Source organism: Thamnophis elegans, chromosome 5 (assembly GCF_009769535.1).
Source record: "Thamnophis elegans isolate rThaEle1 chromosome 5, rThaEle1.pri, whole genome shotgun sequence".
Classification (NCBI taxonomy): domain Eukaryota; kingdom Metazoa; phylum Chordata; class Lepidosauria; order Squamata; family Colubridae; genus Thamnophis; species Thamnophis elegans.
This window is the reverse complement of record NC_045545.1, coordinates 47,679,054-47,706,091: the sequence shown is the minus strand read 5'-3', so window position 1 is coordinate 47,706,091 and position 27,038 is coordinate 47,679,054. Positions and strand designations below refer to the sequence as shown.

General features: G+C 37.1%; 1 protein-coding gene across 4 annotated transcripts; it reads left to right on the top strand.

Moving 5' to 3' along the window:
- FGD2 (FYVE, RhoGEF and PH domain containing 2) lies at nucleotides 1-26,825 on the top strand. Of its 4 annotated transcripts, none has more exons than XM_032219043.1 (16): nucleotides 1-179; nucleotides 3,957-4,281; nucleotides 4,743-4,823; nucleotides 6,423-6,571; nucleotides 10,180-10,336; nucleotides 11,525-11,663; nucleotides 11,927-11,985; nucleotides 12,228-12,374; nucleotides 14,130-14,222; nucleotides 16,921-17,000; nucleotides 17,091-17,121; nucleotides 17,961-18,053; nucleotides 18,369-18,503; nucleotides 18,766-18,912; nucleotides 24,640-24,783; nucleotides 26,306-26,825. In XM_032219043.1, exons 2-16 carry the CDS (start codon nucleotides 4,027-4,029, stop codon nucleotides 26,519-26,521), a joined length of 1,926 nt encoding a protein of 641 aa, XP_032074934.1. In that variant the 5' UTR covers nucleotides 1-179; nucleotides 3,957-4,026; the 3' UTR covers nucleotides 26,522-26,825. The 4 variants fall into 4 exon arrangements, with proteins under 4 accessions (XP_032074934.1, XP_032074932.1, XP_032074931.1 ...); XM_032219041.1 differs by having other exon boundaries at nucleotides 1-202; nucleotides 18,372-18,503; XM_032219040.1 differs by having other exon boundaries at nucleotides 1-202.
- Nucleotides 26,826-27,038: the final 213 nt, after the last annotated feature.

The following is a 27,038-nucleotide window of genomic DNA, read 5'->3' as shown; positions in this document are numbered from 1 at the left end:
TTCTTGTCTTCTAGAGAAAGAGACAATCTGTAGATTGTTCACTTGGTTATATAGTCCTATCAGGTTTTTTTTTTTTTATGCAGCTATTTCTCAGAAAAGTTCCAAGTAAGAGACCATAAAGAAGAATAAAGATGATGGAGGAGAAACAGAAGCTTCCAGAAACCTCAGTGGTCAACCTGGTGAATATATTTGAGAACTTCAGGTACAAGGGATTTGGGGAGCTGTTGTAATGTCATGGTTGAAGGCCAGATGAACAAGAGCTCAAGTAGTGGAAGATTGAAATACAGGATTTCTTATATTACCGCTTTGAAGTTAGTGAATTGTGGCTACACAAAGGTAGCTTTCCTCTTTGGAAAAGTGATAAGGACTATTTTTTTCCTTGGTGCGTTAAATCATGGAGTGTAGACCTGCATAGACATTATTTAATAACTTGGGTATTTGACTATAATAAACGTTTGATGTGAATGTTGTTTAAATTAGGTTAGAATCAAGAAGTTTGCTTCTCTGCTATGAAATGTTATATTCAATGTATTTCTATTTTTTTGATGTGGTTTATTTTTTTGGTGTGGTTTCCAAATCTGTCCTAAATTTTCTGCTGCCTTATAATAGAACATGATATTTGGAAACTCTGAGATACTTTTATTTCTCAACTAACTAGAATTTGCTGTGGAATTAGCTGGAATTAGTCTTTTTATTCAGATACTTTGCCCAGATTTTTTGAATACTCGCTTCTCGGCCTTTTGGCTAAGATCAAGTGTAGAATACTCAGAAGAAAGAGAGAGAAAAAAGAGGCTCAGAAACAACAACTGTAATGCTGTGCAGGAAGAATGGGATAGCAAACTTAATTCCTTTGCTACCTGGTTGCCTGGAGTTTTGTAGACTAAACTGGTATCCAGGTCAAATAGATTTTTGAAATTTTATTATATATATATATATATATATATATATATATATATATATATATATATATATATATATATATATATATAATATTTTATTATATTATACATTTTTACGTATCTGGTTTGGCTGATCTGGAACCCTCTGAGTACAGTTCTCTTGTGGATTGTGAACTGTGGTTTGCTCTTTAAAGTGAAACTTTGGTAAAAGGAAATAATTACTGACTTCGGGAGAAGTTAAGGAAGCTTAAGTATGTTATAAAGATTGTGAAACAGAAAAGAGGATGTAGTCTTTGGGAGTAACACTCAGTTTGGAAAAAGAAATGCAGCTTTATTTTTGCATAGGCTGATCTTATCCATAAGAGACATAAACAGAAAATCTGATGACTACATAGAAAGGAAAAAAGAGAGCAGAGTGCATTTCTGAGGATTCTCCATTCTATATCTATTTCATATTGTAAGGCAGCATTGGGAATTCTTTCATATTGTAAGGTAGCATTGGGAATTGGTTAGATTCATTTTTATGATATTTAGCTATGGTACATTACTTCATTTATTCAGAAGTCACAGTACATGGCAATGGCATCAAGTAGAACTATCAAGTAGATAACGGCAAGATATCTAAATGACCTGAACTCCCCAAAACAAAGAATAGCTTTCTTCAGAGCCAGATTTAACATTCTTCCTTCAGCAGTCCTCCAGGGCAGGTATAAGAGAACACCTATAGCAGAACGGGTCTGTATATGTGGTAAAGGAGAAGTGGAAGATAATGCACATGTTCTGTTACACTGCGAGCTATACAGAGCTTGTAATCTGCACATATTCTCCCTTATTAGAGACATTGCCAGGGAGGGCAGACCATTTTTATCTAGGCTTTCTCCTCCAGGATACTAACCCGGTTACCAAGTATGCAGTGGCAAAGTTCTGTGCTCCTGCAATGTCCATAAGAAAAAAATTGGCTACAGAAGTATAGCATCATCTTGTACCAATTATCTGGACATCCCTCTAATAATCTCTGGACCATTGTGTTATTATCCACTTTTAATGTCAATACTTTTTAATTATATCTTAATGTTAGTATTTTTTAATATAGTGTAAAAACTAATGGGTATTGCTGGTCTTTGACCGTAATAAAGATTTTACTATAAAGAACTTAGTTCTAAACTGGATAATACCTCACTAAACTTGATGAGCCTTAGTTTTGTGTAGAGAGTATAGTACTTTATACTAAGGTAAACATTTTTGGAATTAAAAATCAATATTATTAACTGCAAAAATGACACAATTTCAAATACAGATATTTATGAAATTACAAATAGAAAAAGTGATAATGGTGTTCTACATGTTATCTACATTTAAATGATACCTGCTACAATGCATGTGGACAGTATTACAAGTGTTTATATTTTACTTTTCAGCATAGGAATCCTATCGGAGCGTATCTGTGATAATGACAAATTTCCGTATTATGCCCTGCATTCATCTGTAGTCTAGGGCTCTGCAATTTTTTTCAGGTGTTGGGTATTACTGTATGATCTGAGTGGGCTGGGCAAAATACAAGCAACTAATTAATTAATGGATGTTTGCTGGGTGATTTTGGGTTAGTCACCTCTCCCAGCCCATCCTTCACAAAACTGGGGGGCAGGGGGTGGGGGTGGGGAGAAATGGTGCTATATATTAAATATTGAATTCCTGAACAAAAATCTAGAGATAACCAGATTTACTGTAAACATGTTTACATATTTTCTCTCCCATGTTATAATGTGTTAGGCAAGACATGTTTACATATTTTCTCTCCCATGTTATAATGTGTTAGGCAAGATTATTGAAGAGATCCAGAAAGATCAATTTACTTATAATGTTCTACAGTGGGGGTGCCAAACTCGATTTCATTGAGGGCTGCATAAGGGTTGTGTTTGACCTCAGGGGGGCAGGGTGGGCGTGGCCAGGGTGGATGTGGCCAGCTTGATGTCACTCATGTCAGGGCACCTGTGGTGATCTGAGCCATCTACCAGTGAAAAGGAGCAGCCCTCCTGAGCTGTTTTCACTGGCAGAGGGTTGCAGGAGACCATCGCAGTTGAAAACGGAGCTCCTAAGCTCCATTTTCACTGGCAGAGGCACCGCAAGCCAGTCCTTCACTGTTCCCAGGGTGGTCTCACAGACCAGATCTAAGCACCCCAGGGGCCAGATCCGGCCTGTGCACCTTGAGTTTGACACCCCTGTTCTACAGTTTCTCCAAACTTCATTTTATATGATTAAAGAAACGACAGGCATTTATGGTTTTTCTGTGCCAATTGGAGATTGGAGTTGTTTTTCTGAATTCTAGAACCAAAAACAAGCTGGATTGAGTTACTCCTTGGATCACTGTGAAAAGGATTGGATTACTTCTACAGCCAAAGATCTAATCCACAAATAGAACAGAAACTCTTTGCAAAGTTGCATTATCAAGGATTATCAACAAGGAAGAAACAATCGCTTTCTCTGCTTTGTTCTCTTTTGATATCCAATAGTCAGTGGGTGAAATTTTCCTGTCTTCAAAACAGCATGATCTCATTCCTGCATATCATGCTTTTGACAAATCATAACTCTAGTTCAGAGGTGGTATTTAGCAGGTTCTGACCAGTTCTGGAGAACTGGTAGCAGAATTTTTCATTAGTTCGAAGAACCAGTAAATACCACCTCTGACTGGCCCCGTCCTCACCAATTCTCTGTCTCCCAAGTCCCAGCTGATTGGGAGGAAATGGGGACTTTGGAGTAACCTACCCAGAACTGGTAGTAAAGAATTTTGAACCCCACCATTGCTTTAGTTTAGTGCATGTTCAAAATTAGTAATCCTATCTATGCTGTTGGCCTCTATAACATTTCCTTGTTTGTTTTCAATGATGAAATTTAAATTCGAACTAGTTAATTCTGCCTTTAAATGAGTACTATTACATTGAATATGTGTATTGACTTATATAAAGGCCTACATGTTTTGTTTTTGGTTTGAGCCTCCCTTTTATTGTGAAGAAGTAAATGGAACAGAAATGTTTAAAACCTTTGTTTTTCTGTGGACAGGACCTGCTGCAGTCCTGAGAAAGAGCAGATCCTTCCCCAGTTGAGGTTTCAGCTAACAACTCCAAGGCCTATGGCACCTTCCATGCTGCCACCTGTGAAATGTGAAAAAGCCATGGGAGACATTAAGAAAGCTGCAGTTATACAGCCTGGCCAGGTGCACTGCAGTGCAGAGTCTCTAGAGCAGCAAGGGCAAGCTCCTAAAATGCTCCCTGTCAAATGTCTCAGCTCTTTTAGAGGCAAGATCACTGTCAGCGACTGGAGGGCAAAACAAGCCTCAGATTCTCAGCCATACTTCATCATGCAATCTGGAAGCAGCAAGAATCAGGTAATAGGCTATACCAAGGCACTATTGATATTGTGTATGGATTCTCCTATTGTGATTTGCAAACCAGGGATAATCCATAAATATTCTTTGGATGGTGTGTAGAGAGGCTGTGGGACAATCAAGAATATTTTGACATTAGACACTTTGATAGTTTTTACCAAAATCATTGAGCTGTTTCATATTTGTACTGGTAAAAAAGAATTAAGAGAAAATGATATCCCACTATAAATTTTGTAGGTGACCTGATTTTACAACCATTTATAAAAGGCTCATTGAAATTCATCAAAATTTTCAGATATTTCATGAAAGAAAACAATTATGATTACTGCTGAATTACTACGTTGGTGATACAGTCTCAAAAGCTGCAAAAGCTGCATACCATCGCTAATGATATCTCACTTTATCCAAATATTTATGAATCATAGATTTCCAAACCTATTTCTCCTTCCTCTAATTCACAGGAACCAGAGGAGAAAAAAATAGCTTTGGAGCTGCTGGAAACAGAACAGGCCTATGTGGTTCGCCTGCATCTTCTAGACCAGGTTGGTTGGCAGCTGCATTTCAGCTTTCTGATGAAAAAAAGCTGAAAATAAACTACTTCCATGATTATTATTTTATTTAATAACAATACATGAAGATATCATAAAAATTGCCTTCTGGATATTTTCATCGTGAACAACTGATTTTTAAAAATTCAGTAAATCTTGGATTTCTGTAGCAAGCAAGCAATTATTAATACTTTGAAAATTCCAAAATGTCCACATAGTAAAAACAGAGCCCTTTCTGATATTCCACTGTCAAAAGTAACTCCTAACTATTCTCCTAATGGGACTACATTGATTTGGAAAATTATATGAAAAATAAAAATCCTATCTGTCCAATGGTGTGATTCAACCGGTCTAACAACCTGTTTGCTGAGCGCATGCTTTGCGCACACACTCTTCGTGTCAGTGTTCCAAATATCATGCAGAATTAAATCAGAGTCCAAGGCAGAGCTATCCTTAAAGTTCCAATTTAATAAAACAGTCATTCTGGCGGTTCCACCACAAAATCGCGGAGGACAAAATCGCGCTCGACGAAAGCGCGCATTTGACGTCATCACAGCGCGACGAAAACATCGCGCTGTGATCGAAAAATGTAAAAATAAAGCTAAAACCTTCCCCTAACCCCCCCAAACCTAACCCTAAACCTAACCCTAAACCTAACCCTTAACCTAACCCTAAATCTAACCCTAAACCTAACCGTTAACGTAACGAAAAACCTAACGCTAACCCTTAACCTAACGCTAAACCTAACGCTAACGCTCTAAACCTGACCCTAACCCTTAACCTAACCCTAACCCTAACCCTTAACCTAACCCTTACCTTTATGTGAATCGGCTTGCTTTAATTTTAATTTTATTTCAATTTTTAATTTTTTTCATCGCGCTGTGATGACGTCACATGCGCGCTTTCGTCGAGCGCGATTTTGTCCTCCGCGCTTTTGACGGGTCACGATTCTGGCATCGTACTATGGAATCCCAATTCTGAAGAACTTCAGCAACAGACTATCAGCTGGGCTAAAAAACAAAGAAACATAGGTGAGTATAGCCCAGGGGCAGGCGGGCCCACCTGAAGGTTGGAGTGAACTGGTTCGCTCTCAGCTGATCTTTGGAGCTACCAGTTCGCCCAAACCGGGCTGAACTGGTAGAATCCCACTGCTGCATCTGTCCCTTAGTCAACTCTGTCCCTGTATCTTATAATACTTATCTCATTGTAGCTGAATGAGGAATGGAAACAGGGTAATTTCTTCTGCTCTGCTAAGGATTTTTATTTATATGATATCTTTTATTTTGTTTCTATTCCAGATGACCTTTAATTACTATTATAGTAATTATAACCACTATAATTCTATATTATAACAATTAGTACTTTAATTGCCATAGTTTTAGAAAACGCTAAGCCAAATTTCCTGAATTTTCTCCTCCCAGGTTATCTCTTCCCCCGCCCCCCCCCTTTATGTTGTGCTATTAACAGCCAGGTTTGCAGGCAGATGTTATTGATCTTACAGAAGTTTCTGCAAGAGACTTTTGAGTTGAAAAGTAGGGTGAAGCATTGTAATTAAAACTGTGTTTCTTCATTGACTGAGAATGTTCTTTACAGGTGTTTTTCTCTGAGCTAATGAAAGAAGCCAGAACTACAAAGGCATTTCCGGAAGATGTAGTAAAAATGATCTTCTCTAATATCTCCTCCATTTACCAGTTCCATTCCCAGTTTTTTTTGCCAGAGCTGAAAAAACGTATGGAGGACTGGTAAGTTATGAAATCAGCCTGCTTGTCTTTTTTTGACCACTATTTTCCTGGAAAAATATAACAAATTTAATAGCTTGTTGAAAGCTAGATGTGAAAAAGATTCAAGTCGTTTAAGCTTGAGTCACAAATTTTATCTGAACACTTTGTCCAATCTTGGAAAACATCTTATATATGGAGAAGGTTGTATTATGGTACATGGTGCATAATGCAACCTTCTTTTTTTTTGTAAGAATTTTTTTTAATTTTTGAATAAACATAAACAGACAAAACACACACAAAAAAACCACAAAACCATCTTCCATTACAAATTATAGAAAGTGTGTCGATTGGTTAAAAAAACTTCCGTGCATCCCTTCCACAGTCATCACCTACAATTCATATCAAATCATATATTTTAAATCAAATATATTTATATATATTACTATCATCATACCTCAACCTTCATTTGACTATAATTATTTTTGCGTCCTTTTATATAAAATATTCCAGATTTAAAGCAAAACCACATAAGGGCATTCCATTAGCTCTTCCCAATATTATCCAGTAACATTACATCTTTATAACATGTTCTAAATAAAAACTGGTTATATTTAATAACAGAGTTTCTAAACCTCCTTTCGTAGTCACCATTTGCAATTTATATCAAATTTCCTCTTATCAAACCAATACATATATATGCATTATTATCATTATCAATCAATTATTTAACTGTATCCTTTATCACTTAATTTTATACATAATGCTCTAAATTTAACTAAATTTGACTTAATTTTTTATTATAAGCTTTCATTACATCAACATGTGTCTTTCCAGTAATAGTGCAGTCTTATGTCTCTTGCCATTTGTGGCATTAGTATTCTGGTTATTTCCTTAGAAAGTTTTGTATGGACTTCTCTTCGCAACTTATTGCTTATTGCATATCTTGAATAAGCCCGAAACCCTCCATCTGCTTCTTCGATCAGCTTATCTTTGGTTATCACTAGTGCTTCTGACAAAATTGCTCTCCTTAGTTCCATCAATTCTTCCCTCTTTTCTTCTTCTATACCTTGAAATCTGGGGTAGCGCTCCAGTCCATCTCCCCTTTTCATATTCCACTCTTTCCATTTCCAACTATGCTCAATTCACTGTCAGTATCAACAATTTTCTCATGTCTCTTTGTTTATTTTTTCCTTCAGTTTTTAAAACTTCAGTTTTTAAAACTCTGACCTCCACTTTCTTCATTTGATGAACATCCTCAATTTTTCCATCAAATTTTGCTGTTCTACGATCTATGTTCTCCAATATCTTCTCAGTTTTCTCTGTCACTTCTAATAATGTTTGAATTTAAAACATAATCTTTTGCAATGTTAAAGTTTCTTTTTCATGTTGTGCCACTTGTAAACACTGCCACTCTGGCATTCAGAACTTTTTATTAAATTTGAAGCAAGTTCATTTATAATCTTTCAAGACAAGGTTTTGTTTTCACTCCACTCCAGCTGCCTATAAAGCTCCCGAAGAGCACCTGAAATGCAAAGTCAAATGATCAAAGAGAAAAAAGAAAAGACAATATTTCCAAGCCTTCCAAGCCTTCAGCCTCCAAGTGGCAGTGTTACTTCCTTTCCCGCTATTACTACAGCCCTCTTTGTATTCCTTTTATATCTTCTTTATATTCCAAGCTTAAAGAAAACAAAATTCTTAAATGGAGCAAAAAAAAACCATCCAATCCAGCATTATAAAAATAAGGAAAAAGATTTTAATCCATAGGTATAAAAAAAAAAGAATATAAAATGTAGAAAAGAAAAACTAATCCATTCAATTTAAAAGAATAGGAAACATTTGCAAAAGTTCCACCCGTAAAAATTTTTTTTAAAAAAGGATAACACACTGTCTAATGTAGCTTAATTTCACTGCTTGTTCTCTTCTGTTTTCAAATTTAATTTAGCTTTAATTTTTTGGGGGTAGTCCCTTTTATAATAATAAGATTTCCTCACCAGATGGACACACTTTCTCTTTCTGTTTTCCTCCTGTTCCGGAGCTGTCCCAACTTCAGCAGCTTCAAAAGGACCATCCAGCAGCAAAAGTATCGACTGCAATCTTGGATCTCCAAGATTGCACGTCGTGTCGTTGCGACGTCAGCTCCTCCTTCCCATAATGCAACGTTCTGAGTTTATTTTTATATGTATATATAATTTTATAAAGAATTTCAGTTATAATAGTAGAACCAAATACAAACTAAACTTAAAGAAAAGATAACAGGAAGGAGGAGTAAGAAGTCCAAGAAAAAAGAAAGAAAAGAAATAGCAATTGCAATAACACTTAGACTTATATACTGCTTCAGAGTGCTTTAAGCGGTTTATAGAGTCAGCATGTTGCCCCCAACAATATGGGTCTTCATTTACGCACCTTGGAAGGATGGAAGACTGAGTCAACCCAGAAAAGAATATAATAAAGAGAAGACCAATATATAAAAAATGGCTTCCAACCATCATCACTCTCCCTTTTTTACGACCCTGTAATCTCTTAATTTGAGGTTGAGTTGGGGCAATTGGATGGAGCTGAGCATTTACTGGCTGGATACCCTTGTTGATGCCCACAGAAAATCACTGTTCTGTATTCTCTTCACAAGGAGCAGTCATCTGGAGCACATGTGGGTCATCTCCTGTCCTGGAGAGGTTCCAAGGAACCAGTCTACTTACTGGTTCTCGGATCTTTGCTATGATCATCAGCTTCACTTTAATAGAACAATATTCAGTACACCATACCTCCCTGAATGGCTGATTAGCTGACTTTGTGTTGTTTTCACAATAGGCAGAGAAAAGGATATTTTTACAATCAGCATTTTTAGAACATTGATACTAACGTTGCTATATTAGTGATACTATTTCTATTTATTTAATGATTTAATCCATCAGTTTGTATTCTTAAATTCTATAAAAATAACATCCATAGCAATAATTCATTTCTTATGAACACTCCTATAAGTAATGCAATTCATTGATTGATTATGTGCTATCAACCTGGAATTAATCCATCGTGACCATTCAGATTTTCTCTAGGATAGAAGTATTTTTAGTATTTACCCTGACACTTTGTAGATTTAAATTGATTTACGTTATATTCCTATCCATCCCTATTTATTTTGATGCGGCTCTCCCCTTAATAGCCTTTAAGGCATATGTCTCTGTAAGCTTCTGTTCTTAACTGAAGACACTTATCTCTGTTTTTACAGAAGTACCTGCTATCTTCAACACTTGTTACAAGCTCTGAAAAGTGAAATAGCATAATGGGTAATATAAAAGGTTTCAACAAAAGAGAAAAGCCAACACAAATCATTTATTGCCTATTGACCTATTTGGACTATATTTCAAACACATTCGCCATCTGAATACGTTTTTGTAATCGATTGTAATCATTTTTGCAAAGACGTTAAAAGAAAATTAGTACTACTTTGCTGGAATGTATTTTTCAGAATCAAACAATTGCTTATTAAAAATAAGTTATGTCCAGCTATGTGTCAAAAGACCAGTTATAGTTGCAGCTGGATATTTCTCCAGGATTCCTAGTCTATTTTAGCCTTTTTTTTTTTTTTGTGCGATACCAACAATGTTCTCTTACAATTCTTGCTACAGGGATTCCAATCCCAGAATTGGTGATATCATCCAGAAAGTGGCTCCTTTCCTGAAGATGTATAGTGAATATGTGAAGAACTTCGACAAGGCGATGCATCTGATCACTGTATGGTCGGAAAAAGCCTTGCCATTCCAAGAACTCATCTCAAACATTCAGGTGAAATGGTTTCAGAGCTCATAATACAATTCATTTTTTAAAAATTCATATTGGTTGTAATTTGATTAGCTATATAGATGTATAATCTATTGTGCATATACAGTATCTTATCTGAAATTTCTGGATTTACTGCTTTGAATATTAAAAACTTATGATTGTTCTCAACCATTACATAGTAGAAGGCTAAAAATAGATAGGTTTAGAATCCCATATAGTCTCTGCCAATTCTCTCCAATGCAGGATAGGAATACATTAAAAAAGTACAAAAATGAAGAAAAATCTTTTTTTAAAAAAAAAAATTACATGTCCAATATCTACTAAGATAATTGGAAAGGAGTCTCCTCTCTATTTATTATCTTTCTGAAATATTAAATTTCTCTTCTTTTTTTTCTCCATTGAATTAGGCTTAGGAAGGGAACTTTGGTTAGCATTAAGAGTAGTTTTCTAAATTTATTCTCTTTGTGCATGTATGATGTACAGGGTCATGGTGTATAGAAAGTATTAATCCTTTTCTACTCAATAGGATTCTCCCAGAAAGTCCCTTTCTATCAATTCAATTTCAAAACAGTTTACAATAATTCAAAATATTTTTTGTTGGTACCAATTCATTGCTTTTAAAAAAAACACCTTCTAATATTTGCATATGTGAGAATTATTGTTTGCAGGGAGGAATGACTAAGCCTTCCTTCCACAATTGTGTGTCTTCCCTTTTTGGTTGTGTTCTTTAAAAAAAAAACCCAATAAGGCACGTTTCCCTCCTGGCTGAAAATGAGCCTTATTTGTATTGATCTAGAAGAAGAGATGTTAATTTTTCTTTCCTAACTACAATCCTCTTTGAAAATAGATGGGCTATAGGAACTGTATATAGGATCAGCTTTGAGAATAAGCCACTTCATAGGCATGAAGAGTACCTTGAGGTGGTGGTATCCACCTAAATTGGTACTGTTTGGCTGTTGATTTTCTGATTGGGAAATTTGAGGATGAAGTGAAGTTTATTTCAGGAGCTATTTTCCCATTCATCAAAGGAAGCAAGGCTTTAGGGTGGAAACTGAGCCATAACAGAAATCTGAAGTCAAGACAGGGAGATTTTGTATGTGTATGTATATGTATTTTATGTATAGATACTAATGAATCCTTCAGTCTCCTGGTTTTACTTTCTTTTCCTCTAATTGTTATTGTCCTGCACAGAAACAGGAAGTGTCTGCTAATTTAACCTTGCAGCATCACATGTTGGAACCAATACAGAGAATTCCCAGATATGAACTCCTCCTGAAGGATTATATTCAAAAACTACCTTTGGAATCACCAGACAAGGAAGATGCGCAGAGTAAGAGTTTTGCTTTGATCCCTTCTTTTAGAATGGGGGCAACAACAAAAAAAGTGAGAAAAGTGATCAATCTTGCCTTTGAAATGATGCCTTTTGGTCTCCTTACTGAATGATTTTAGATGTTCATGGTGCTGGTTCTCTTTCTAATGTGCCATAGTTTCTCCAAACTATTCCTTTGTTGCTCAAGGTCACAATTGCTAGTATAGTATTGGGCATGAAGTAATTGTATAAAATAATTGTAAGAATACTATTATTTCTTGCAGAAGCTTTGGAGATGATTTTCACAGCAGCTAAGCATTCTAATGCTGCCATCGCTGAAATGGTGAGTATCCAGATCAGGGGTATCAGACTGGCGGCCTGCGGGCCAGATGTGTCATCTGTAGGCCACGCTCACCCCAGCTTCACGAAGGGGAAAATCATCACATGACAACAATGTGACACAGTGAGTTTGACATCCATGGTGCGGCTGATTAGTCATCTCATTCTCCTTCACTATAGGCAGGTATCTCAATAGCCGAGTTACTGTTTTCCATTTTGTGAATCTTGATTCCATTGTTTCTGCAGGAACGACTCCAGAACCTATGGGACGTATATCACAGGCTAGGCTGTGATGATGACATTGTTGATCCTTCTAATGAATTTATTAAAGAAGGACCCATTCAGAAAATCTCTTTCCGGCACAACAATACCTCAGAGAGATATCTGTTCCTGGTGAGATATTTTTATTTTGTTAATTTATTTCTTAAATTTATTTGCCACCTATCTTACCATAGGGCTGCTCTAGGCAGCTAGTTTATTAGTTGTAAAGTGATGGAGCAGGAAGATTGTATCAAGTTTCTTATGGGGACCTCTCTCTGACTCCCAAATTATTTGGAATGGGGCAGTATTAAAAAAATAATATGGAAAAAGTGAAGGTATACAGGTTTCCCTAGACTTATAAACTTTCGTTCAGCAACTTCAAAATTATGATGGTGCTGAATGAATGGACATATGACCTATATTCAACGTTATGGCTGTTGCAGCATCCCTTCAGTCTCCCTGATGAAAATTTGGGTGCTTACAAGTGGCTGCCCACAACCTGACTATCTTTCCCTCCTCTGGACCTCCTCCCTGCCCTATCATACCTTGCTTCACTTATATCTTCCAAAGATTGCCTTTCCAGAAGAGCATTTGGATGATGTGATGCGTGGCCTTCCTACAGAGGATCCCCCACATCATTTTCATTGTATCTCCAAAAGGTGTAATTTTCCAAATCATGCCCTTCTGAGAGATCACAAAATTGGCGCCCACTTCCAGAATGGCACAAGGTGGCCTCTGTAGGAAAACCATGAATCATATCGATTGGGAGGAATTTTGGAAAGATGCTCTTCGATAGAAATAATTGGAGCAGGGAGGAGAGCCAAATCAATGGGACTCGTTGAGTCAGGAAAGAGGCACAAGGCTGTGGGACTCAGCAAAAAGGGAAGGTATGCCTGGGTGAGTTGGGGTTTGAGACCCTGGGAGACCTGGCTCAGGTCACATGTAAGCTGGGGAGCTGCTGCAGTGTGTGCCTGGGCGTGAAATAGAGTGTGAGATGTAAGTCTGCACTGGACTTCTGGAATCCTTTCACATAGCAATAGCAATAATAGCAATAGCAGTTTGACTTATATACTGCTTCATAGGGCTTTCAGCCCTATCTAAGCGGTTTACAGAGTCAGCATATTGCCCCCACAGTCTGGGTCCTCATTTTACCCACCTCGGAAGGATGGAAGGCTGAGTCAACCTTTGAGCCGGTGAGATTTGAACTGCCAAACTGCAGTTAACAGTCAGCTGAAGTGGCCTGCAGTACTGCACTCTAACCACTACGCCACCTCGGTTCTCCTTAGACATTCTGGGTTCCACTTAACAACACACATGGTACTTAACAGTAGGGGGAGACTGAATGTGGTGAGCTCAGGGTGTCTTGCTTAATGACTGCAATGATTTACAATAATAATTCTGGGCTCACTTGTCGTCCTAAGTCAAGGACTACCTCTAAAGGAATGCACTAGTGAGGATCATTGGTGATAAAATATTTTATTGAGGTTTGCAGATATAGTCTGAAAAGCGATTGCAAATATTGTGATGATTATTGTTGCGATTGTTATATAAATATCAGCTTAGCTTAATTTACTGGAAAGGATAAGAAAGAAATTTAAGATTGTCTCCCTTTGATTTTCTTATTTATAAGAGGGTTCAGAAAGAAAATCTATCAAGCTTTCAAGTTGCTGCTATTATACCTTGCAAACAATAAAGTTTCTATAGTCCTTGTGACATCTGTTTCCTGACCTCTCTTACATTGAAGTGATGACACAAGGTCTATAGAGAACAAGGGATTATGTTTTTATTTGGCCTTTTTTAAATTAATAGCAATTTCTTTCGGTTTTGTCCAACTTTCTTCCAACACAGTGTATATTTGTGAGTTTGTTTTGTTTTTACAACTTTTAGTTTAATAACCTGCTGTTGTACTGTGTACCAAAAGTCATTCAAGTGGGTGCTGAATTTCAAGTGCGCCACCGGATTGATGTCAATGACATGAAGGTCAGAATATTTTATTGCCTATTCATTTATTTATTCAAGTCAATTTGAAAAACATCTGTGATGACTTTTATGGAAGTTCCTTTGAGTAAGATTGGATAGAGTTGCAACTAGGGCAGAGAATTTAAGAACTCAAAGGAGGAAGAGAGAGGGAGAGAAGCCAAAACAAGTGAAATGCTAGGTAAGGCCTTGCAGATTTTTGAAGATAAATCTGCTTTAGAGCAGGGGTTTTCAAAGTTTTTATACTACAGAATCTGTTAGTTCAAAAGTATTTCCCAGAACTCCTGATCAAGAGGAAAAAACTAGTGGTTGTGTTTGAGTGAACTTAGTTTCTCATGGAATTTCATCAAGTTGTCATGGAGAACATACAGTAGTTTGAAAAGTCTTACTTTAAAAAAATGCAGAGATTGCTAGTCAATACCTCTCTGCAACTCCTTAAAGCAATGGAGTCTTTTCATTAGGATCACTCAGCTTTTCTATACATTTCTTGCAGTGTGCTTCCTAGAAAAGATGCTCTTCTGCTGTAATGGTATGTGAGAATGACCTTGAGAGACAGGCGGAAGAGTCATAGGCTAGACAATGGTCAGATAAGAGGCAGCTCAATCTGCAGAAGCTATGGCAAATGTCTCAGAAGGGACCATCCATGGTTTCTTGGACTGTAAAGAAGGGAATAGAGATGTACTTTCAGACTTACAACTGTAACCTTACAATAAAGCTAAAGCTAGTACTTCTGGGTGTCCTCCTTGTCTGGACTACCTTGCAAGGCTGATACTAATCTTGCAAGTCTCAAATTACATCCATTCCCCCTTGCCTTTACAGTCCAAGAAACCAGGGACAACCACTTCTGGGATGTTTGCCATTTCTTATGCAGATTCAGCTGCCTCTTATTTGACTGTTGTCTTTTTGGATCTTCTGCCTTCTAAGTTCATACCCACATGCCATTAAATTTGCTGAATCACATACTCTTAATAGGTTTGCTCTAGCAAGGGGAAAAGTGAAGTAAGAAAAGTATTTCTTTCTTATTCCATTAGTTCCAAACATTAATGTTAAAAACACAACATATAATATCAGTAATAGAGAATTACAAAAACTTGAACAGAAAAAAACTTCATTGGGTTTGACAGCGGTATAGGGAAAATTGAAAAGGGGGGATGTGTCCCAACAAAAGGAAATAAAAAGATTTCATTGGGTTGACAGTGGCTTGGGGAAAATTGAAGAGGGTGGACATGTCAAAACAAAGTAAAGGGAGAAGACAGGAATAGAGAAGTGGGACAAAAGACTTACTAGGAAAAAAAATCAGACAATTAGAAATTGTTATATGGGAAATCTAAAGTTGAGATATGTGGTTTACTCCTATATATGATAATTAAACTGAGTTGCTAACTGATTGAATATGATAATGGAAAGATAATTAAATAAAGGTTAAAATGTATGGAATATGGACAAATATGAAACTGTTATGTGGATAATGCAAAGTAGAGGTATGTGATTCACTTTTATACATGATAATTAAACTGAGTTGCTAATTGATTGAATATGACAATGGAAGGACAGTTAAGTATAGGTTAAAATATATGAAATATGGACACATATAGAACTCTTAAGATGATGAACAAAGTGAGGTGTGTACTGCTTGTTATTCTACATGGTAGATTAATGGAATTGTAATGAACATTGAACAGTAAGGACTGTTATTTAAAGACAATTAAGGATATGCTAAGCCAAGATGTGGAAAAATGGAGGGGGAACATGAAATATACTTATAATGGAAAATTATTGAGATTATAAAGACAGAATTACAAATTTGGGGTGTGTAAGGATGCATAACTATATAAATATAATGATAAGAATAGCTGGGAATCGTAATCAGGTCTACATCTCGGCCAAAAATAGGCTGGGGGTCAGTTTTTAAAAATATAATTACTATATATGTATACTTTTTTTCTTTAAAAAAAGAAGAAGGAAGATATATGTTAAAATTAAATATGTATATTGAAATGGAATTATAAATAAGATCAACATAAAATTGAATTCGCTCAGAGTCTGAAATATACCAAGTAAATGAGATGAAGGGTGCGAAGTAAAGGAGAGAGGTAAGGGAAGAAGAGGGAGATAGGCGAGAGGGTGGGGGGGAGGGAAGAGAAGAAGAGAAAGAAGGAGTGGAAAGGGGAGAGAGAAGAAGGAGAGAGAAAGGGGAAGTGAAGAAGAGAAGGACGACAGAGGGAAGAAAGGAGATAGGGAGGAGGAGGAGAGAGGGAGAAGAAAGAGATGGATAGGGTATAAATATGGTGTATGGAGAGCAGAAGAGCCAATAATCATTTTTGGGGTTGATGGTAAGACAAATTGATGTAAACATTTAACAATAATATAATGTTGGTTATGTATACATGTGATTATTTGTTATAAAAATGAAAAAATAAAAAACTTTATTAAAAAAACCTTGAACATGCTTCAAAGGAGAAGTCAAGGAAATAGATTAAAAACGTTTGGATTATCTGAAAGTTGAGACAATTCTGTGCCCATTCCAATTAACTTCACACCAGAAAATAATAATTTTCCAAACGGAAAAAAATACCCAAGGGAAATTATATATCTGTCTGAAGTAAGCATACTTTTGTAGTTTAAATGGTATACAACTGAATGAAGTATGAAGTAAATTCGTATTTACTCTCATTTCAGTGCTCTAATTTTTTTCTTTTAGGTTCGAGAACTAAATGATGTACAGTTTCCTCATGCTTTCCTTGTGTCAGGGAAGCAGCGAACTCTAGAACTGCAAGCTAGGTAATTCAGCAAGAAATGTATCCTTTTTTTCGTTCTAGCAAAAGAAAGTGAACTCTGCCTCTCCAATAAATGACATCTCTTTCTCTGTAGGTCCCAGGAGGAGATGGATGCCTGGCTTAAGGTAGCCATTGCTGCAATTTTTTTTTTAAGCTTAAGAAGCATCCTGGCCAATGAGGAAACCAAAATACTCTCAATAAATATAATAGGTTATGGAATAACCTTGAGAGACAGGAAGAAAAGCTACAGCCTAATCAATAGTCTCATAAGAGAAATCTGAATCCAAAGCATCAATGGGATGGAGAAAGTTTCTCAGAATGTTTCCTCCCTATGAAGTCAGACTTCATAGACATATCATTGTAGTTTTCTTAGCAGCAATGTAGAAGGGACTTCTTATTGCCATTCTTCCCTTTTAAATTTCCCAACTTTGGTATTTCCTAAGTGTTCTCTCATCCAAGTCCTAACTGTTTCCTTCCCTATTTAGCTTTTCAAGATCAGATAAGGTCAGTTGGATGCTACCACATAGCTATACCTTAAGAAATGACCCACAATTAATGCAGTATCCTTCAATATAGATGGTACTGGTGCTGGAAATTTCTAATTTTGGCAGCTAGATTAAGACATTTGGGAATCCACATGGAGATCTTTAGTGGCTCAAACACATTATATGATAGGGCAGCCCCATGCATTTAAAGGGAAGTCAATTTCATTCACAAATACAATGGGTAATAGAGGTGAGAGCAGAAAGCTCTATAAGGAATTTAAGCCAAGGCTGGGGAAGGTTTTAGAACTCCTCTCTTCATTCTTAAAATCCCCAACCATTCATAAATCCATCCATTCTTCATCTTTGATTAGGTCAGTCTTAGATTAAACACATAGGAGCTGCTATTTAAACCTGTAAATTGTAACTAAGCTTCTTTTCAGAAATCCTTCTATTCGAAATGTTTTCTTCCTCCCTCCCAGACCTTCCAGTCTGCCATCGACAAGAAAGAAAAGAGGAGTGAAACCTTCAAGGCTGCAAGCCAAGGGCAAGAAGCAGAGACACAAGACTCCAGTGTAAAATCTCCAGTTACACACACCTATTGTGACTCTATCCCATTTACACTTTAGAGCTACCCATATTCATTTCCTCTTTTAAAACCATGAGCTCATTTTCCAAAGATTGTAACTGTGTACATTTACAAAGACCTGACAAGTCTCTGATAAACAAAGGGGAAGGGGAGATGTACAGAAAACACATCTAGCAAAGTTTTGTCCTTATGTCCCATTGACTCTAGTTGTGGTACATTTAAATTGAGGCTGTCACACCCTCCTGTGTGTCCAAAGACTGACTGAAAGGGTTGCTTGATTTCAGAGTCTCTTTTCTTGCAGCAGGGCGAGTCACAGGAGCTGGGCAAGTGGGCTCCCCAGTGGATAAGAGACAAGCTAGTCACCATGTGCATGCGCTGCAGAGAGCCATTCAATGCTATCACACGAAGAAGGCATCACTGCCGAGCTTGTGGCTATGTGAGTGAGCTTATTTTTTCTCTACCCCCTCCCCCAATTGACCTCAAGGTAATTGACAGGTTTTGCCGATCTGAAGGGCTACTACTGAGAACAAGAGTGCTTATGGCTAGTGCAATTGCAGACTTGAAAAACCTTGCCAAGAAAACTGCAGGGACTTGTCCAAGCAGTCTCCAAGAACTGGATACAATGAACATTAAAAAAAAAAAAACCACCTCACCACATTTAACCTTCTCCAAACCTGTGGTTTTTCTTCTGGAGGCAGGTGGTGTGTGCCCGGTGTTCTGAATACAAGGTTGAATTGCAATATGACAAGAATGGACTCAAACGTGTCTGTGCGGAATGCTATGGTTTCCTAACAGGGAATTTGCTGCCTGTCGAGCAGCATGGGAAGCACAAAGGCATTCTGGAGGTGAGTTGGAAGGTTTGCTTCTTCTCTTTTTTCAGGCTTGTTCCTTGGTCTGTTGATAACTTGATGTTCTGGGTAGGAATTTTTTTATTGCAGCAGTTTCACTTTTGTGATTTTGAAAGTACTTATCTAGCAAACACTTCCCCATCAACATTGCACATACCCTGTTTCCCTGAAAATAAGACCTCCCCGAAAATATTGCAACAGAGCAGCAGTCATGAGGTGACCATGCTCGCTGCCTCCTGCACCTCAAAAATAATAAGACCTCCCTGAAAATAAGGCTAAGCGCTTATTTTGGGGGTCAAAAGAAAATAAGACTCTGTCTTATTTTGGGGGAAACACGGTGCATGCATGCCAGTGGTGGGTTCCAGATTTCATTCCAACTGGTATGGTTGGAACAGCCATGGCATCACCCACATGGACGCATGCGGTGCGTGCATGTGTTGTACTTGCCTGCAATGCTTCTGCAAGCCTCTGCAACGCTCCAGCTGCTCAGCGGCGTGTCATGCAGGCGCTGTATGCACCATGCACATTCATGGAAGTTCCAAAGGCTTAAAAGACAGGTAAGGAGCTCGGGTGGGTGGATGAGCCCCTGGAGCACCGTACCGGAACAGTACCGAGTGCTACGGGCAGGCTCCAGTACGTCTGTACCAGGGCGTACCGCCTGCAACCCATCATTGATAAATACATACATACTGTTCTGTCCCCCCTTCTCCGCTCGTTAAACAGACGACAGGCAAACAACTTAAAAGGAACTCTCTTTATCAGTTCTCGGCTCAAACTGGCTGCGAGCCCAAAAATAACATAATTACAGTCTCTGCCTGAAGATAACGGAATGAAAAACAAATCTTTCTTACGGCAACACAAGTTGAACAAAACGAAAGCAAAGCACTTCTTCCAAAGTCTCTACGAATCAGGGTTACAGAAAAACAAAGCACTTATCCAAGTGTATCTTACATAAACCATGACCGATGATCAAACCATGATGAACAAACCAAGGAACGTTGACTCCTGCAACTAGGGCGTGGCACCATCCATCCTTTTATCCCCAGAATATGTCCCTAACGAGCCCCAGCTGCATAATTAATCTTGCATCCCGAAAAGACTCACAGAAGATTGCTGCTGAGTCACAACACATACATACATACATACATACATACATACATACATACATACATACATACATATATATTAACCTATACAGAAGCATGCACACATAGCCATCATGTTTGTTAGGTAAGCTCCACATTGGGAGAGCGAGTGCATACAGAGAAGCGGTGTGAGAGTGGTGTTGGAGAACACACAAACCAGCATACAGAGAAACTGCAGTTTAAATAGGCTTTTACTTTTGTGGAAATAGAAGTATCAGAGACTATCAAACAGTCCAAGTCATACACAGATAAGACAGTCAGTCATCAATGTCTTTCATTTAAGGGATAATCCAAATAACAGTCCAGTATCATATAATCAGTTCAGTATTCAAAAGTTTGCTAGCAGTTGCAAAACTTACAATAGCTCACAGCACTTTCTAACAGCCAGCTTCCAAAAAAACCACTCAGATCAGATCAGCCCAGCATCTAACAGAGAGCTAACAGTTATTCTGGCTCCCTCTAATGGCTGATTGAGGAAAACAGCAACCAATCACATTTTACAGTACGATTTAAAGAAACAGGTATGATTTATATATTGCCAAGCCAACCGTTAGATTATATTCCTAACAATGTTCTTTTCTTTCCGGCAAGCAACATTATGCAGCATAGAAAGGAGAATAATGTAGAAGATCCAAGGGAATTAAAAGCAAAATACAAGGGGGAAAAAAAGAAATGAAACATTGCTAAAGCTACTAACATCTCATTTCTTTGTCATCAGAGCCAACTATGACTTTCTCAGACTCTCATCTTTTCTTGAGCCCTTCACTCTTCTTTCACAGGGTTGTTTCATTATTCTTTCTTTTTTTATGGCCAAGCCACCTCAATATACTGTATATATTTGCAGATAAGATCAAGCCAACTTTCAGGGTTTTTTTGTCTTCTTTTTCCAATGTATTCTGAAAGGCTTCTTTGTTTTTATATTTGTATCAATACATGTTTTTGTTTCCAGAAGAGATCCATTTTAAATTTTCAAAACTGCCTTATCTCTAGGTAGTACATTTTTCATGTACTTTGGTGAAAAATAATGAGAGTCAGATTTATTTGTAGTTGGGTTTATTTGTGAGTATGTATGTATATTAAAAAAAAACATTGCTATGTGTATTTGCAGATGAGCTCATCTGTAGATAAACTAAACTCAATTTTGGCCTACATTTTGGAACCTAAAATTCATGACTTATCTATGAGTACATATGGTGTTTTTTCATGCTTTTGTCATACTCACTCATTGCTGTATTCAACCTATCATTTCTACTCCTACTCCTATTCTTACTCCTATCACCTTTTTATCAACATTTGCATGTCTTCAGATTTCTTCATTGCAGTGAACATCCTTCCAAGGTAGAAAAATATATTGCTCTATTTTTCACAAGTTACAGATCAATTGCAATTGTTCACTCCATTTTCCTTGGCATAACTCAATCACTTTAGATTTCAATAGATTGCTTTTCAAATCCATACTCCTTGTTGTATCATTCATTTTTCTAATATGTACTACAAATATTTGAGTCCTCAGCCAACAATTATGGTATTGTGTGCTTACAAAAATCTGAAGGTTGGCATATACAACATGTCTTCACCAAAACACCTCTAATTCATCGTGTGTTGATCTATGAATACATTAAGCAAAATAAAGAAACAACACATATTCTTCCATTCGCCTCTGTTCAATGTTGAACATTTTTAGGCATTCCATTTATTCTCATTCTTCATTTCTATTATATGCCACTGTAATTACAGTCAACCAAACTTCAACTTGATATTTGCACAAAACATTGAAGCATATTCACTTTGTCATATGTTCTCTTTACATTTACAAATATAGAATAAACGTTGTTTCTCACATTCATAAATTTCTCGAAAGACCTGCTGAAGAGTAATACTATATTCAGTGCATTTCTTGTCAGATATACTATAAAGCCCACTCGTTTCCAAATATTGTTCACTGTACTTGCTACTCTCCCCTTTTTATATGGGAACAATAATAGCATTCTTCCATTATATGGGCCATGATCAAAAATAGATGCAAATGTTAAACAAGTTAAACTGCCATGCCATAAAAAAACCCTCTCGGTATTTTTATATTTTAAATAATATTTTCTATTTGCACCATCTTTATCTACAGCCTTACAATTTTTCAATGTGATTGCAGCATTTATAACTTTTTCACCAGTTATTTTCTTGGACAGTAACATTTATAAGATTCTTTTCAATTTCACTCTTCAACATACCTCTTATTAATCCCATATACATGTTTAAAATACTATTTTCAGCCCTGTCTTATTACACTTTCATCGTTGTTAATTGCTCCCAACTTCTTGTTTAGCTCTTTTTATCATTTTCAGAACATTTTTTTAATTTCCATCAAAAATTGCTCTGCATTTTCTTTGCCTCTTTTAATGGTTGTATGTTCTATAGCTATATTCTTTGCTACTATTGTTGTGTGCTTTATAATTATATTCTTTGCAACTATTGTTTCTCTACATGTACATTATTCAAATCCCTTTTATTTTCATTTCTTGCAGCACCAATTCTATTATATGCATTTTTTTCATTCATGGCCTTTTTCACTTTCCACTGCCATCAAGCATCCTTTTTAATAATTTTCATTACCATATTCTAGAGATTTCCTTGGGACTCAGTAACATATTTCTTTTTATTCTGTACCAAGTAGTTTCAATATCCTCTTTTTCACACCCACTTTCCATTATTTCTATTGAAAGATTAATCTATTCTTGAATAGGTTTTTAGCAGATTCATCTCTCCCATTATCACTAGAGCATAATATGCAGCTATTGCCATTCTATAAATTCAAATTTCCTTATGTACCCACGACCACCTAAACATCAATTCATACTGTCTTGACATACGTTTTAGCTCTTTCATGTACAAGTAGTCCTCAGTTAACAATAGGAATTGGGACCACAATTTCTGTTGCTTAGTGACACAGTCATAAAGCATGACGTCATATGATCATACTAGTTCCAGCACTCCTGGTTGTTGTTATTAAGTGAATCACACACTTTGATGTTCTTGCTGTTGAGTGTCCCTCTAGTCACATGAGTATGATTCATGCTTGCCTGAATCCCGCTTGCACCTGCTTTCAATTACAATGTTGCAGCATCCTATGACTCTGAAGTTGCCATTGAGACTTGCTGCCTTCTCCATTGGCTTTGCTTGTCCAAAGCCAGCAATGAAGGTTGCAATTGATGATTACATGACTAAGGGACACTGCAATTGCAAGGCAGGTGTTAAGTGCCCAGATTATAATCATGTGTTCGTGAGGAATCTATGATGGCCAGAACTTCAAGGACCAGTTCCAAGTACCACTCATTCAGCACCATTAAAAGTTTGAATGGTTACCAAACAAGTGTTCATTAAATGCAGGCCACCTGTAATATATATTTTCTTGGATTTCATTCATTAATTCATGTTCTTTGTCATTTAGTCATCTTACATTCTAAGTCATCTCAATCTTTTATGTGGCATATATGGATCACTATAAATTGTGACAATGTGATCTCTGTTGCCCATTATGACTTTGATCATGGATTGAAATGTTGTGCAATATAGAAAATATGTCAGCTAAATTACTAGCCTTAGTTATAACCATGTGCACCGTTTTTCTGAATTAAAAAAGAATTTAGTTTTGGCACATTTTGGCAAATATGCTACAAGTGCAGCTCAAACCTAGTTTTATTCTGAGTATGCTCAAACTATTCTATGAAGACTAGAATCTCTAATCTAGAGACTAATTTGAAATCCAGTGTGGTTCAAGAACTAAACAACTGTTTCTAAATGCAGTGCATAAGGGATTAATTAGCATACATATTAAGACCTTCTGGTTAATGTCCCTAATTTGGGCATGGGAAGCCTAGCTTAGGTCCTCCCTTCCAAGATAGACTCCTTGATTGATTTTAGACAAACACTGACTCTACTCTTAGGTTAGTTTGCCTTTGAACTGTTCTAGAAATCAATTGGAACCTTTTAAAAAAGAGAACCTTGTAGAAAGACAACTCACTGAAAAACACATCTGTTTAATTTTATTTAGATCAGGATTAAGAAATGTAAGGATCTGCTGGCTCCATTTAGCCAGTTGAATTCTGGATTGCAAAACCATTATGAAGTTTCATTATCAATGCATGGAAAGCTTGGTTGAAGTAGAAATTTGGGATGCATGACATTACCTGTTTTGAATTTGTTATGTTCCTTAGTCAGATCTGCCAAATATACTTCATTTCTAGAAAGTCTATGAGATTCCTTCTAATCTAATGTCATAATTTTATGAATCCTGGCAAAGAAATAGCAGGTAGAAGACGTTTAACAGCAAACTTTTGCCTACATCATGTGATTAGATTTTGAGGAGCAATTTTGTCTGTAGAAATTGTTTTCAGGATATTATCAAGCTACTTACTAAGGAAAGATACTTACCGTAGTTATCAGTGTTGATGCTTTATAAAGTATTTCTGATACATTCATCCTCCACAGAGGATTTTAGCTATGGCAGCTGAATGAAATCTCCATGTTTTCTTTTGGAGAAGAGTTTATTAATAATGCTGTGAACCATTTGTTTCATTGGCAGAAAGAATCTGCAGAAATATCAGGGCAGAGCCTAATGTGCAGTTTTCTGCAGCTTATGGATAAGAATGGAAAGGGGAGCATGCGTGGCTGGTTTGTGATCCCACGAGATGATCCACTGGTGTTGTATATTTATGCTGCACCTCAGGTATGTTTTTGTGTAGAGTTTATTATGATGGAAATTAATAAGGCTTACAAATGAGTTGCTTCTAGAACCCTGCCCTTTGATAACCGCCTTTCATAACATCAAGATTGGGTATATAAGAACATAGAAATTAAGGTAAAGGTAAAGTTCCCCTCGCACATATTTGCTAGTTGTTCCTGACTCTAGGGAGTGATGCTCATCTCCATTTCAAAGCCAAAAAGCCAGCGCTATCCGAAGATGTCTCCATGGTCATATGACTGCCAAAGGAGCACGGAACGCTGTTACCTTCCCACCAAAGGTGATCCCTATTTTTCTACTTGCATTTTTTTACGTACTTTCGAACTGCTAGGTTGGCAGAAGCTGGGACAAGTAACGGGAACTCACTCTGTTACATGGCGTTAGGGATTCAAACTGCCAAACTGCCGACCTTTCTGATTGACAAGCTCAGTGTCTTAACAACTGAGCCACCGCATCCCTGAACATAGAAATTAGTGACATGAAAAGTTCTCCATTCCAAACTAGCTGCAAGATGTAGTTGTGAATATTTTTCAGCTTCTCCCTTCTCCCACCATTTCCCATTGGCATCATCTCAGAAAATATATTAGATGGACTAATAAGCTCAGGGTGATGCATTTATTTCACTGTTTTCCTTATAACAGGAATCCCGTGGAGTAGGTTGAAACTGAAAGATGGTGACTGGTTTAAAAGCATTCTATGGGCTTCAATGGCTAATGGTAGACTTGCGCTTAGGTCTCCACAATCTTGAATATTATTTAATTACAGAAGCATTTTTGTCCCAACTTCATCATTCCCAGTGATTTTCCACTTCTGGAGGGAAATTATCCCACCCTAATCTGATACTTTTACATGTTTGGGAGTCACCAGGGCAGGGAAGGTTGAATGTATTCCACTGAGGAGAAAATCAGTAAGAAGTAGAGAGTCCAAGCCAAGCCATGTGCTGCCGTTTGATATGAGACCAGAAGTAATTGATGAGAAACCAAGGTAGAAATTATAATATATGAGAGGCAGGATGCACAACTCCCAGCACAAACGACAACTTTCTATAATTCCACTCTGCCAAGGAATTTAATATATCATTCTGCTAAGTCAAACATACTTCAGAGTAATCTGAAAATTTCAAGTTCTAGCTTTGGGAGTTCCTGATCATGAATAAAAATATTGAATAGAGAGGAATGAAGTAAGCAATTATTTTATTTATTACATTTATATGGCTGCCCAGCTAGACTGTATGCAATAATATTGTTTAACTTTTCTGTAGTTAAGCAATAGCAGCCTCTTGAGGCTGTTTTGGGTAAAACAAAATAAACCAAATTGGAAAAAAAAAGGCTGGGGGGGGGGGCAAACGTCCCAGACAACTATGGACAAAACTAGTTTGGGCTTTCAGTAGTACAGAATCATGTCAGTGTGATGATAACAAAGTGGTCATATCTCAACAGAGATATGAAATTAGCTATGGGACATTTGAGAATAACTGTGTTTGGATCCTTTCTTTCACCTGACCCAGGATGTCAAGGCCTGTGCCTCTATCCCTCTGTTGGGTTACCATATCAAGGAGCCATATCAGAATAATCCCCGCCACATCTTCCAGTTGGTACAGTCCAAACAGACCCATACCCTGATGGCTGAAACTGAAGAACTGAAGCAGCGCTGGATGAAAGCCATTGAACAGTCTGCCAGGGGAGGAGAAGAAGAAGAAGATTCATGTGATGATCTGGAATAATCCAAGCTCCTTCTGAGGCTGTTTCATACTCTGAATTGCCAGTGTAATAAGCACCGAATCTGTGTTATACATTCAATCATATCTTTCAGTTATAACTTTTCACTGGTTTCAAATCATAGCATTTTTGTCTAGTTCCACAGAGGAATTATTGAGTCTATCATCTGCACTTCCATAGCTGTCTGGTTTGGCTCTGCAACCAAAAAAGACAAACATAGATTTCAAAGGATAATTAAACTGCAGAAAAAACAATTGCTGCCAACCTCCTTCCATTGAGGACCTGTATACTGCACGAGTCTTTTAAAAAGAGGGCTGTGAAAATATCTACAGACCCCTCGCATCCTGGACATATATTGTTTCAACTTCTACCCTCAAAATGACACTATAGGGCTCTGCACACCAGAACAACATGACACAAGGAGAGTTTTTCCCCTGAATGCCATCACTCTGCTAAACAACACCGTCATATTACCTACTAAGACTGAATTTCTATTATTCTTCTCGTCCTTCCTAGAACCTG

Bases quoted from the DNA above. Each gene is read 5' to 3' on its own strand.
- FGD2 (XM_032219040.1), top strand. From the start codon at position 132: ATGATGGAGGAGAAACAGAAGCTTCCAGAAACCTCAGTGGTCAACCTG. The intron at 4,824-6,422 runs GTTGGTTGGCAG...TGTTCTTTACAG, and splicing joins GCCTGCATCTTCTAGACCAG to GTGTTTTTCTCTGAGCTAAT. The intron at 18,054-18,368 runs GTAAAATCTCCA...CTTTTCTTGCAG, and splicing joins CAGAGACACAAGACTCCAGT to CAGGGCGAGTCACAGGAGCT.